At 49.4% G+C, this 12,965-nt stretch overlaps 6 protein-coding genes across 6 annotated transcripts; 2 read left to right on the plus strand and 4 right to left on the minus strand.

Annotated features, from left to right (window-relative positions):
- Window positions 1-478: 478 nt before the first annotated feature.
- On the plus strand, window positions 479-1,529 carry N7489_008887 (Fic family protein; the record flags this gene model as incomplete). The annotated part of the gene is made up of 2 exons (XM_056714637.1): window positions 479-809; window positions 868-1,529. The coding sequence occupies 2 exons, from the start codon at window positions 479-481 to the stop codon at window positions 1,527-1,529; spliced, it is 993 nt and encodes a 330-aa protein (XP_056562259.1).
- Window positions 1,530-2,264: 735 nt separating this feature from the next.
- N7489_008888 (DUF3405 domain-containing protein) lies at window positions 2,265-4,709 on the plus strand (the record flags this gene model as incomplete). Its single annotated transcript, XM_056714638.1, has 1 exon — window positions 2,265-4,709. One exon carries the CDS (start codon window positions 2,265-2,267, stop codon window positions 4,707-4,709), a length of 2,445 nt encoding a protein of 814 aa, XP_056562260.1.
- Window positions 4,710-5,303: 594 nt separating this feature from the next.
- N7489_008889 (uncharacterized protein) lies at window positions 5,304-5,909 on the minus strand (the record flags this gene model as incomplete). The annotated part of the gene is made up of 1 exon (XM_056714639.1): window positions 5,304-5,909. The coding sequence occupies one exon, from the start codon at window positions 5,907-5,909 to the stop codon at window positions 5,304-5,306; it is 606 nt and encodes a 201-aa protein (XP_056562261.1).
- A 1,058-nt stretch (window positions 5,910-6,967) lies between these two features.
- On the minus strand, window positions 6,968-9,324 carry N7489_008890 (uncharacterized protein; the record flags this gene model as incomplete). The annotated part of the gene is made up of 3 exons (XM_056714640.1): window positions 6,968-8,762; window positions 8,823-9,231; window positions 9,300-9,324. The coding sequence occupies 3 exons, from the start codon at window positions 9,322-9,324 to the stop codon at window positions 6,968-6,970; spliced, it is 2,229 nt and encodes a 742-aa protein (XP_056562262.1).
- Window positions 9,325-10,032: 708 nt separating this feature from the next.
- On the minus strand, window positions 10,033-10,359 carry N7489_008891 (uncharacterized protein; the record flags this gene model as incomplete). Its single annotated transcript, XM_056714641.1, has 1 exon — window positions 10,033-10,359. One exon carries the CDS (start codon window positions 10,357-10,359, stop codon window positions 10,033-10,035), a length of 327 nt encoding a protein of 108 aa, XP_056562263.1.
- A 637-nt stretch (window positions 10,360-10,996) lies between these two features.
- On the minus strand, window positions 10,997-12,671 carry N7489_008892 (allantoate permease family MFS transporter; the record flags this gene model as incomplete). The annotated part of the gene is made up of 5 exons (XM_056714642.1): window positions 10,997-11,639; window positions 11,699-11,970; window positions 12,021-12,121; window positions 12,173-12,268; window positions 12,329-12,671. The coding sequence occupies 5 exons, from the start codon at window positions 12,669-12,671 to the stop codon at window positions 10,997-10,999; spliced, it is 1,455 nt and encodes a 484-aa protein (XP_056562264.1).
- Window positions 12,672-12,965: the final 294 nt, after the last annotated feature.

The raw sequence follows: 12,965 nt of genomic DNA on the forward strand, positions 1-12,965 counted from the left end.
TTTGCAATTGGTCCAAGGAATCCTAGAAATTATTCGCATTGCCATCTTGTCGAATGGCCCGAGAGAGTGCCATGCGAAAGTGTGATGGAAGGGGTTAACCTGGAAGTCCAAGCTGCTGACTGAGCCTAAGTATCGGGCCCCGGGGCCCCGGGGCCCCAATAAAAGCATCGGGGGAAGACCTTGGAAGTCACTAAGGAAGGTACTAACGAAGGTTATTTTGGCTGTATAAGGTTCCTACCTAGGTAATATGTAGGTACTAGTAGGTATCTAGATAGTTCTTTCCTTATATTTCGCGTTCCTTCCAAGGTTCTTTCCATCACATGAAAAATATTACCTTGGTACTGTACCTACTGTACTTTTATCCATGGATACATGTATGTACTTGAATGACAGGTCTACATCATCTATACATGTACTCCGTAGATGTTCTGCTCATCATCACTACATACTCTTCCTCTTCAAGACTCGCATCTATTCAATGAACTCTACACTTTACCCCGATCAAGGCACCATGTTTGCTCATGCTCTCCGCGGAGTCGAGACTTGTTTTACCGTGACCATGGAGGACTCCTATGAGTCAAAGATCGGTCACGAAGTTTTCGACCCCAATACGGTCTTCCGCGAGATGGCCACCCTTGCAAATGAGCTGTCCAATGTATTTAAAACTGGACTCACACCTCGCCAAGAAGCGGCATTCGAGAACCATATTCTGCACTCACTTGCATGGATGGTGTACGGCTCAAATAAGATCGAGAAAGCTGGAAGTAACTCAGAAATTACTCTCAAACTCTGTCTTGCTATCTTCTGCGGTAAAGAGGTTCCCGAGGAGATTGAAGAGCAAAGACCAAGAGTACTTGTCACTTAAAGAGAGTCTCATCAGCCAAAACCTTCCTGCAGACACTTCAGCTGTCCTGCGCAGTCGACGGGAGGTTATACAGCATGCCAAAGCTGCAGCATTTATGATCGACCAGCTGTGCATCCGTGGTCAGGATCTGAGCGAGCAAATCATCCTCGAAGCCCACCGAATCTTGACCTACAAGGTTGACGCCGAGACTACCCCCTGGATGGAGTATAGTGGCGTCTACCGACCACACGAAGTTAGTGCGGGCCTACATGCGTTTCCTCATCCCTCCCTGGTCCCATATAAAATGAAGTCCATGTTCCACGAGCTCAAGTGCGACCTGAAAGAAGCTACGACAAATGGGACAATCGACCCTATCGCCTTGGCCTCGAAGTATACGCACATTTTTGTGAATATCCATCCATTTATTGATGGTAACGGCCGAATGTGCCGTTTGATTCTCAACTCGATGTTGCTAAAGTTCGGGGCCTTCCTTGCTTGTATTGGGGTAGACGAAGATGACCGGTCGACCTATATGGAAATCGCTATGAACGGAGGAGCTCTTGAATACTTATACGAAGATGCCGAGGAAGAAGAGAAGCCGAAGCTGTATAAAGAACTGGCCAGTTATGCCTTAGGTCATGTGAAGAAGAGTATGACCGGGTTGGTTAGTGCTGTGGCACAATGAAGCCTATGTTGTAGGAACTGGTGGACTCACTATGACATTCAAGTGTTTTTAATGCTTTTCTTTTCTTTTCTTTTTCTTTTGGCAGGATGTTAAGAGCCAAAGAGCCCTGGAGTGTAGAGTTATGGATATGTGTCAAGTACAGAAGATGCGTTGTGCCTATATACTAGTTATCCAATCCTAGCGTATATAAGTAGATTTGTATAATTAACTACAACCTAGGAGACCTATAAAAAAGGCCCATGAAATATGCCTATACAACATAGACAAAAATAGAAAAAAAAAGGGGAAAAGGAAAATTACAGGGCTGAACTAGGGCTTAGACCAGTCCATTCGGAGACTGCGTAATCTATCTGTTTTGGGCAGCGCCAACAGTCTTGGCACTTTAACTGCAGATTGAACCCTGGACTGTTGATCTTTTTTCTTTTTTGTACACGGAGGATTGGAATATTGTCTAGTCTTAGGCAAATTATACTATTATACTATTTTCGCTGTTTCCCGCTGTTTTCACCTTTTACCTCTGACCTCCGCACCAACTCAAAGGCCCCCATTGCCTGGCCGACGATCAACAACACAGCGCATCGCGTGCCACTCCCTCCCTCCAACATTCACCCCTGATCTGGGCAATACTTGACCGATTGTTCTATCATTTTTACACATATTAGATAGATGGGTTGGTGATTGAGTGATTTTGGACAATTACCCCACTCATTCAATGTTGACACCTTGTCTGGAATCATGACAGTCCAGGCGAGGAGGCCCTCCGCAGCCTACAAGTCCCCATCACCCTATAATTCACGAGATACAGACATCGAAAAGCAACCCACCACCGGGCGCCACACATATCACCACAACCTGAGCGATGACCCCGATTCTGACAACGAGTCGCTGGACGATAACAATGTCGCAGACTCCTACCCGCCGCCCGTCGTAGCTGGCGGCAGTCTTCGCCGCCCCCACGCTAGCGTTGGCTTTCGCGTGCCCCAGCGGATCATGCGCTGGCTCTGCCTCGCTCTTTTCGCTGCCCTCGTCCTCTTCGTCCTCACCCTCTTCCGCTTTACCATCTCCTCTTCCGTTTCACAAGTTACCGTCGACCTGCCCAAGGTTGTCGCCCCGAAGCCGCCACAATGGGAGAGCTTCCCGTTCCTCAATCGCTACGAGGGCGGTATCTCTTCCTTGGTTCCACGCTCTGAAAATGTGCCCGAGTACCCCGGCGATGGCTCCGAGGAACTGGCTATGCGGACTGATGAAAACGACGGGCAGAAAGAGCAGGAGCAGGAGCAGGATCATGAAGCCAACAAAGTGACCAAGAGGGATTTACACCCAAACATGTTGAGTAAGGTGTTCAATCCTTATCCTGACTACCAGTCGCCGGATTACATAGCGAAGCACGGCGAGAAGCGCGAGTGTTTCCTCAACGAGGAAAACTCGCTACGGGTTCCGTCTATCCAAAGCTACCCCGGAGTTCCAAAGGGCTTCCCGGATCCGGCGCTAGGCTCGAATACGATGTTGGGTATTCAGGACGACATGTGCTTTGATCGGTTTGGTCGATTGGGTCCATACGGGTTGGGATACGGGGCCAAGAAAGGCGGCATCGGCGCGGGCATGGAGGGCCATCGTGACGGCGCCGACCGCGTGTGGGAGGATGTTCCGCCAGTGGATTTCCGGCATGTGGACTGGGCTGCTGCGCAGCATCGCTGTCACTCGGCTAACCGCCATCGCTTTAACGAGCTGCCGGAGCCGCGTCTTAACCGCTTTGTTTCTATGCCTGTGGGTATTCCCAAGGTGAACATACCGCCTGTGGAAGATGGCCGCAAGGAACCGCCGAAGGTTGGATCTGAGCGCCTGCCCCGTACTGCGGTGGTTATTCGCACATGGCACGATTTCAATTATACCCCCGAGGACATTATGTATATGCGCTCTATCATCTCAGAGCTCTCGCTTATGTCCGGTGGCGAGTATACTGTTCACTTCTTGGTTCATGTCAAGGATACCAACCTGCAGATCTGGTCAGATGACGAGACATACCAGCGTGTGCTCGATGACTCGCTGCCAGAGGAGTTCCGGGGTATGGGAACTCTCTGGTCCGAGCCGCAGATGGCCCTGATGTACCCCGGATTGGAGGAGACTTTGACTCGCGGTTTGCCAATCCACGGTGTCTACCGCAGCACGTACATGCCTATGCAGTACTTTGCCTTCCAACATCCCGAGTACGATTACTTCTGGAACTGGGAGATGGATGCGCGTTACACGGGTCACTGGTACCACCTCTTCGACAAGGTCGGCGAGTGGGCGAAAAAGCAGCCACGAAAGGGTCTATGGGAGCGCAATGCTCGCTTCTATGTTCCCTCCGTCCACGGCTCATGGGAAGACTTCCGGCAGATGGTCCGCGTGCAGACCGAAAGCGGTACCAACTCGGCCAACAACATGTGGAGCGCTGCCAATGCGGGAGGCAATACGCGGAGCACAATGCACCAAAAGGGCGACAAGTCTATTTGGGGCCCCGAGCGCCCCGACGAACGGGACATCTTTGAGGTCGAGGGCGAGGGCATTCCACCCACAAGCATGGATAAGGACCAGTACCAGTGGGGTGTGGGTGAGGACGCCGACCTAGTCGTGTTTAATCCGCTTTACGACCCTGAGGGCACGACCTGGCTGCTACGCGACGACGTGACAGGCTACAACAGAGAGAATGGCATGCCACCACGACGTACCGCGATAATCACCGCGTCGCGAATCTCTCGCAAGCTGCTCACCACCATGCACCGCGAATGCAGCCTCAAGCGCCACAGCATGTTCTCGGAGATGTGGCCCGCGACCACGGCACTGCACCACGGCTTCAAGGCTGTCTTTGTCCCGCACGCCGTCTACATCGACCGCCGCTGGCCGACCCGTTACCTGGAATCAGTGTTCAATGCCGGTCGCAACGGAGCCTCCGGTGGCGCTCGCACGTCTATCTTCGGCGATCGTGAACACAACTTCCGTGGTACGACCTGGTTCTACTCAGCGGGCTTCTCGCCCAATATCTGGCGCCGCTGGCTTGGTCTCCGCGTCGACAATGACGGCGGTGAGCAGCAGGAGCTGGCTGGCGAGGGCCGCATGTGTCTTCCGCCTATGCTGTTGCATCCCGTCAAAGAAGTTAATATGGTCATTGACGATGGAGAGAAAGCAGAGGATCGCTGATGACAGACGCATTATATATGATTTCTCTCGGAATTGCTGCTGCAATTCGTGTCATGGGCGTTGTTCCCTCACACCATCTCCTCTTCCTGCCATCTCCAGGATTCATGCACGCTTTTGGGGTAGATGCTTGTTTGCTTTGCATTCTCATAATTACTGTATAATGACCCCCCTCATTCCCCGGGCATAGTGTCCCCAACGTTTTGGATTCCCGTTTCTCAATTTCGGTGCGAAAAAGGCGTTCCCATGGCCTGGATAGCTTATGGCTCACGATGCATTCTGGATTTTCCCTGGTCTAGTCAATAGAGGTTAGATTGTGTTCTGAAGAATTTTGTTTTTGGTTTTGACTTGGACTGAACGAGAAGGACAAGATGGACTCCTTCCAGCCTGAGAGGGCTATTTTGGTTATAAATTGTCCCTTGCACATAATTCATACTTTTGGTTTCATTCTAAGTCTTCTTATATTAAGTAGAACGTGAGATGTCGCTAGAAATACAAATGCCCATATAAAATGCAAGTAGAACCCAACGCCAACCTTCAAACAACCAAGACAACTTCCCTCCCTTCCCTCCCTTCCCTCTCCCTTCCTCATCTCCATCACACCACAACCTCCCCCTCCTTCAAAATCGGCGCAACCTCCCCAGGATAATCCTTAACGAGCACGACAGGACTACGCGCCACGAAACCCGTCGGCGCAAAACAAATACTACACTCATAAACCCCATTCTCATCGACCCCATATTTAATACAGGTCCTACAAACCCGATGTCCACACGTCGTAAGCAAAACCTCAACCCTCTCCCCATCCTCAACACAAGTATGGCAGAAATGCGTCGGAAAGCGAATGGGCGGATCCTGGACCATGCGACGCTCGATCTCGGAAGCGAGTTCTTTTCCCTTTTCGACGCGCGCGCGGAGGAGCGCGACTCGCGTGCGGAGTTTGTCCATTGTGGTTTCGTTGAAGGGGTTGTTGGTTGCTTCTTTTGTTTTGGTGTTCGGCTTGCGTAGTGTTGGGATTGGTTCGAGGAAGATTACGGGTCGGAAGCGTTCGCGGAGGGGTCTGTTTTGCATGCATTTTTGTTCGAGGAGCCACCGTCGGTAGATTTGTCGGTTTAGTAGGATTGTGTAGATTATTGTGAGGGTTTGCCAGGCGCGCCATGTGGAGATTGGGTCTAGTGGCGTTGGGGTTTTGCTTGGGGACATTGTTGTGTGTGTGTTGGTTGCTGATATGGTGATATGGTGATATGTGTGGTCTTGAGGGTTTGAGGTTTGATTTGTATATGTTGTATGTGGTGTAGGGTTGACAGGAGGAGTGGCGAATGTAGAAGTATTGCCTTGACAACCCTAACTTGGGTTCTTTTGATTGGAATTGCAGGTTTGTATTGGACTGCAGTCCTTGTAGTGGCTATGTACTTCGAAAAAAAAAAGTAAGAACATGTAGAATACATGGAATATATAGAGATGTTGCAATGTACGGAGTGGTGAAGCCGAAGTAGAACCCACCGGCCGAAGTCTCAGATATCATAGAATATCCACCCCCGGACCGAACCAAGCCTCAATCTACACGCCAGTGATTGGTCGGGACCATATCTCCTTTGCCTCTCGTCCAAACAGATCCGCCTAGACCCGTTCTTCTTCAAGCCGAGGTATCCATATACCATGGATCTACCCGAGTAGCTCGCCACAGGGATTTTCTTCTCTTTGACCTGCCAATTGGGGAAATATCTAGAGCTGTCTCTTGAACTGTCAAAGAAAGGTTGGTTCTAGATGTCTACATATGTATCAGATTAGGACCTTTTGCCGTTTCAATGGAAAATATTTGTAGAAGAGTGACGGTTACATTGGTCTAGAACATCGAGTGTGGATATACATAGACAGGAACATCTCTACTATCCCTTATACCGATATGAAGTTATGCAGTATATCGTATTTTAACCTTTGCACAATTAAGCTTTTCCTCTATCTTCACTCTTTTATTCGGCTATGTCTACCCGCAATGTCTATTATTATGCTGTTTGACGGGGAGGGAGCTCGGCATACCTCTCCATACGGCAGTGTATAGCCGCCAGTGTGCCATATCATATTGTCATACCGCGAATTTACTATTGCCTCCAGATTCTATTGATTAATTCCTACAATATCAACTTCTATAGTTAATGAAATTCACATATGGTACGGCGCTCTGGCGGCTATACATTGCCGTATCTCTATAATCTCCAGTTCGCCGTATGCAGTACTCAAAATATTTCAAATCAACTCCATCAGTATCTCACATAGGAATAGGAAGTCAACTCCCTCTTCCCTTTGCTTACTTTATCCTCCAAATTGCCCACAACGCATTCCCAGCCCGAGATAGAAACCCCCTTGAAATGGAAAGTATACAAATACTCGACCCCAGAACCCAGATCAACACTCTTGGCGGAGATAACATACTCCCCAGGAATAGAACACCCCTCTTTTGTCTCCCGGTAAAGAGGCATCAACTCCCAAGCCTGGACAAGTCGATCGACCGACAGCTTATCCGCCAAGCCCGACCATACCCCAATTCGGGAAGTGGCAATATCCCCCACTTCTGCCAACCGCATGAACCACACTTTCTCTTCCTCAGGCTGTTCCCGCCCGGTCTCCACACATATATACTCCCTATCATATGCCGTGCTAGTCGGATACCGCGGGTAAAAGGCTAAAGCCCCAGATGTCTCACATCTACTAGCACCTACTGTCTGCACGGAAGATTTCCAAGTCCCATGCAGAGCCCGGAAGATAGCCGACGCTGCGGCCTTCTGTGCTGTGTCGTGACCAGGGAGAAGAGCGTCGCGCAATGCACGGAGAGTCCTATCCGCCTCGCTCTCTATACCTGGCGTTGGGATATCGCCATAAAGATACCTCGCCGGGACAGCAGGTCCAGACCGACCATCGCCCGATTCCAGTGCTGAGCGACTAATATCAAGATCCTTGGCGAACGACTCCATCAATCCCACATAGTCGCCCATGGGGAACTGGCCACGGGCTAGATCTGGGTGCGCCAATCTGAGACTGCGAAGACTTTGTTTCTGGTTGTCTGTCTCACAGACCATACCGTTCTGTCCACCCCATAGTTTCCCGAGGAACCTTGCTTGCATCTCCATGACGCCCCAGTACGGGCCACGGTAAAATCCGACGAATCCGACGTCGGGGATTTCTGAGCGGACGGTACCTCCCTTGTCCAGAATTAACGGTGAGAAGGGATCCGTCTTGGAGTATTCGAGTGTTGTCAATACTTCATCTGGCAGCAATGACAGGGACTTGTACGGCATGAATCCGGTAGCCATGACTATCGCCGCCACATTGTCGATCGTTTTCATCTTCCCGTCGGGCCCTTCGTACTGAACAGAAGCTTTTTTAGTATCTGGGTCAGGATTCACAGAAGTCACCCGGCCCATCGAGGGTTGAATCGCTCCGCAGCGGACGAATTCGGCGTACTCATCGCCTATGGCGACCCATGGTGGCTGGGTTCTGGACTGTTCAGCATTATGTGAGTGCATATGCGCATATTTCTCGTATTCACTCCCAAGCAAGGAGCGGAAGTAACTGTTCGTTTTAACTGCTTTTTCTTCTGGGATGGGACCCAAGGCGTAGTCTATTGGACCCGGAGGTCGGCGGCCTAAGTCGTACATGGCCAAATCCAACGGTAAGAATGATGGACTCCCGTCGGGAGACTCGTGGGGGAGATAAGTTGGTAAGGCCCAGAAAGGTCTTGAGTGTATATGATGCACTTTTTTTTCTTGAGTATGTGGGATTCTGTTTGTGGAGAGTGTTGAGGATTGCCGGAGAGCCACAGCAGATGCGGCTTCGACGCCTGACATGCTGCCGCCAATGACGACGATCTGGTCATTCGCATCTTTGGTTTCGTTAAAAAGCAGCTGCTCTCGCTCATAGTGGAGCGAAGAGCTGTGGATTATTCGGCCTTGGAATTGCTTTAGACCTGGTATATCTGGAATATACTGTTGGGCAAAGTATCCGGAGGCGATGACAATCAGGTCGAAATCTTCCGAAGACACTCCATCGTCCTCGGCACTGTATATGGCTGTTAGTCGACGTCCACTTCGATATATACACAAGCAAATTCCAACATACCTCCCCTGAACCCACTGAACATTCCATTTCGGATCGTCTTCATCCTCAACCTTCCGTATCGTTCTTATCACTCTACACCCTAGTCTGAGCACATGGGTTGGAATATACCGCTCTGCATAACAGGCCAGATATTCTCCAACCTGTCTGGCCTGAGGGAAAATCGGGATATCCGCGTCAGGGATCACCGACTCCCAGGCAAGATCCGAAAAAGCAACCGTGAAGCGGCTGAGGTTGGTCCTCATTCGAGGGTCTAGTGTGACCGGGGGGCTATTGACCTGATTGGGGGGATGAAGGTGACTTGACCACAGACCTCCGACTTTAGTTTGGCTATCGAAGATGATTGGAGAGAATGTCCCGGGGAAATTATGTAGAAGCGTTTTGGCTGTGACTAGGCCTGAGGGGCCGGCGCCTGGGATGGGATGTCAATGTCAGCTCGGATACGATATACCTAGGTAGACTTGTGCGGGGTTGACTTACCGATTATTGCTACTTTCTTTGACATCCTCTGGAGGTGATATGCTCTAGGATTGTATAGAGAGACTATCTTTCAGTATACTAACGGTGGAAGTCATACAAGGCAGACTTGAGTTGTCGCTAGACTTACCCCGCTTATATCCACTTGGGAAACAATTCGGGGCTCCTTCTATTTTGATATAAAAACTATTTGGACATAAAGGATCTTTTGAATTTGATGTATTACATGGTATAACAATTAGTTACATATGTACTAGTTCACAATAATAAACCAGGTAAAAGATGGACTCTCGTGAACTCCATCGCCGCTATACCCACATTGCAACACTTTTTATAACCCACACATTATTTAGACACACATGTATACATCGATGTACTTTGTAATTTGTACCTTGTACACTCCTTCAAATTCCAACCAAAAAGGCGGAACATAACGCCTTCGGCATGCATACCAGCGAATCATGACGTTAACGCCAAGCATAACCTCGACAGGGTTCAAATTCCCCATGGAGCAACCATGACGGGGTTTCTGTCCGCGGAAAAAGGCTTTAGAACCAGGATTGAGTTTCCCCGTATTTGATGGGAGTTCTGGTCTATGGCACGCGGAGGAGAGAAGAGGACGAGAAAGTTCGAGAATAGCCTAGCGGAACTCTTTATTCGCATTGACGTTCACATCCTCGTGCTCGTACTCGTGCTAGTTTCCATTTCGGTCCGTATGCGAATGGTACTTTCAGACTCACGAGACTCGCTGTAACCATTCAGTGACTTGGATCTCGGGCGAGTGTAGATTGGGCTTGTAGGCTGCATTGCATTCTTGCTCGGTGACCAAGGTATCGACGTTTCTCTCCGTTAGAGGGGTTTTGTACTGGTTCTTTTTCCGGATGAGGTCCTTTTCTGCGATGGCGGATGGTGACAGCTTTGATAGGGTGTCTCGGAGTCGTTTGATGCCGCTAGGGACGGACCGCTGTATTTGAGGTGGACCGAATGGGTTGTCGGATCTCCATGGATAGTCGGAAGTCACGGATTGAACGGGCTTCTTGCGCGGAGACAGTGTTCTTGACATTGTTCGCGATATTGGGTTGGGGGAGTTCGATGCATCTGAGATTATTTAAGATGAAAGCATTGGGGGAGGGATGGGAGTTTGAGCAAGTACGCACAATATATATAGCCCTATAATTAAATTATTAATCTGGGCATATCTATCTCCGCGGGTCCCGCGGAGACATGTCTTGTAAATATTATTGGATCCCCAGTGATCCATCCCCATTTAACACGCAGTAGTTCGCTATACTTCCCCCACAGATACTTCGTGGGTCATGATCTGCAGATGCACATGTACTAAGGCTGATCGAGTATTGGGGCTCACTTGGAAAGTAGGGATGCCATCCACATACAATGGCCAACAAAACCCTGAAGCGTTCACGGGTACTACGTCATACTGGGAGATGTCAATCAATGGTCTTCGCTTGGCGCAAAGTGTCCCAGGGAAGATGGTACTTTTGAACAAATGGAAGCGAATGAAAATCGAAGAAACTGAATAAAATAAAGTAACCAAGGTTGATCATAAGGCGTGGAAAGTATAAAAAAAAGAAAAAGAGCAGGTGACAGCCAGAATTATATTACACTACACAATAGACATCTATACTTCCATACATCTAGACTGATTTACAACTATTCCAGAATCAGTTGCATTTTCATACTTAATAAGTAAACCGGAAACTGGGATGATCATCCCCAGCATTCTCCAACTCCTCCCTGGGCCAATGATACCGATTATCCCTCTTACCTTGCTCCCGCAGCCGATTTTCACGATATACATAACCAAAGAAGACAATACATGCCACACCACCGATCCAGACCATCCCTAGACTGGTACCAAACCCGGTTCTGTAGGTTGGAGCCTCCGAGTCGAAGAACACATTACTAGCGACCAGACCGCCACAGTTACCAAAGCCGATCTGCATGGCTGAGGCAATAGATTGCTTGTAATGCCCAGCCATGTTGTTACTCACCCAGCCCAACAGGATCGGCTGCGTCATATATCCTCCGCCCGTGATTGCGAATAGGGCGAAGTATCGGGCAGCAACTGGCACCGACTCCTGACAGATGAGAATAACATACCCAATGGTGGCGATGACACATCCCAGCAACGTGAAGGTGAATCGATGGCGCAGTCGGTCGCTAATGAAGGCTGTCGCTAGTGCGATTACTGTCGCGACAATGTAGATTGGGATACTCATCACCTGAGCTCGGACGGATGTCCAGCCGAGCTGGCGGAGGATGGTGGGGGTGAAGAATGATGTTGCATAGCCTGTATTGACAATTCCAAAGTACATAATAGCACTAGAGGTGACTCATTGTTAGTGGAAACCTCTTCATGGAATATAGGGACTCAAGCTTACCCAAGATAAATCTTGACATCTGAGAAAGTGCGCTTGATTGCCGGCTTGTCAAAGCGATTCATTTGTGCTTCACCGCGGTCTTCCGATAGACGCCGAAGCAGCAGAGCACGCTCCTCCTCGTTTAGGAAAGTAGACGTTTCGGGCCAATCGACGACAAGGAACTTGGCAGCAACTCCAGTGCATACTGTAAGTAGACCTTCGATGATGAAGATCCAGCGCCAGCCGCTGTATCCTCCGATGCCATCCATTTTGGCTATTGCATATGCAAGAAGCTAGGAAAGAATTAATATAGAATGAAATCTTCATGCGGGGCCGTACATACTCCGCTGACTGCACCAGCCAGAATACTGGCGCTGAAGAAGATATTGAATCGCCATTGCAACTCATGGCGCTTATAGTACATAGCAATCAAATAGATACAGCCTGTATTGTGACATTAGCACCTGTCCATCAAGGGACAAAAGGCTATCCAACCTGGCATTAACCCAGCCTCAAACAAACCCAGCAAGAATCGACATGCAACGAGGCCACCAAAGCCCTTTACAACGCCTTGGCATGTTGTGACAACACCTAATATCGTCGAGGTCAGTCCCATTCGTTGACCTGCATGTATATCGATTCCCAACATACCCCAACACAACATAATCCCACTCAACCACCAAGACGGCGGTACCTTTTTCAAGAAGAGGTTACTGGGAACCTCGAAAAGGATATAGGGAATAAAGAAGATAAACAGCGCGATATTGTAATCATGTCCCTTCATCCCCAAATCCTTTTCGAGGCCCTGAATCCGCGCGTTACCGATATTGATCCGATCAAGGAAGGCGAGTAGGAATAGGAACATGAGAATGGGAACGACATGGAGGTCGAGTTTCAGTAGGAGTCGTTTCTCGGCCGCTGGATCTATGTCTGGCACAGAATCCGTGGACTTGACATCCTCGACCGTCTCCTGGGATATTTTTTCCTGGTCCATTTTGGGTATTTGGGAAGGACCTCGAATTAAGCTGAGACCACAGGGATGATTCAGAGATGTGGTGGAACCAAAGCTCCTTTTAAATAATTTAGAGTCGCCATATACATAGTCGCGTCTGGGGAAATCCGGGGCCCCGCACTATAAACCCGCACTGCGAACCCGCACTATGTTGCGTTGATTCATTCCGCACTCTTCAATCGCAGTCGGCATTCCATTCCGCTCCCTGGAATGCCAAGAAAGCCCAGCTTATTGCTAGCTAGGTACGTAGCTTGGTGGCCAGCCTCGTAGTTAGGC

This window comes from Penicillium chrysogenum (assembly GCF_028827035.1).
Source record: "Penicillium chrysogenum strain IBT 35668 chromosome Unknown utg000005l_segment0_segment0, whole genome shotgun sequence".
Taxonomy (NCBI): Eukaryota; Fungi; Ascomycota; class Eurotiomycetes; order Eurotiales; family Aspergillaceae; genus Penicillium; species Penicillium chrysogenum.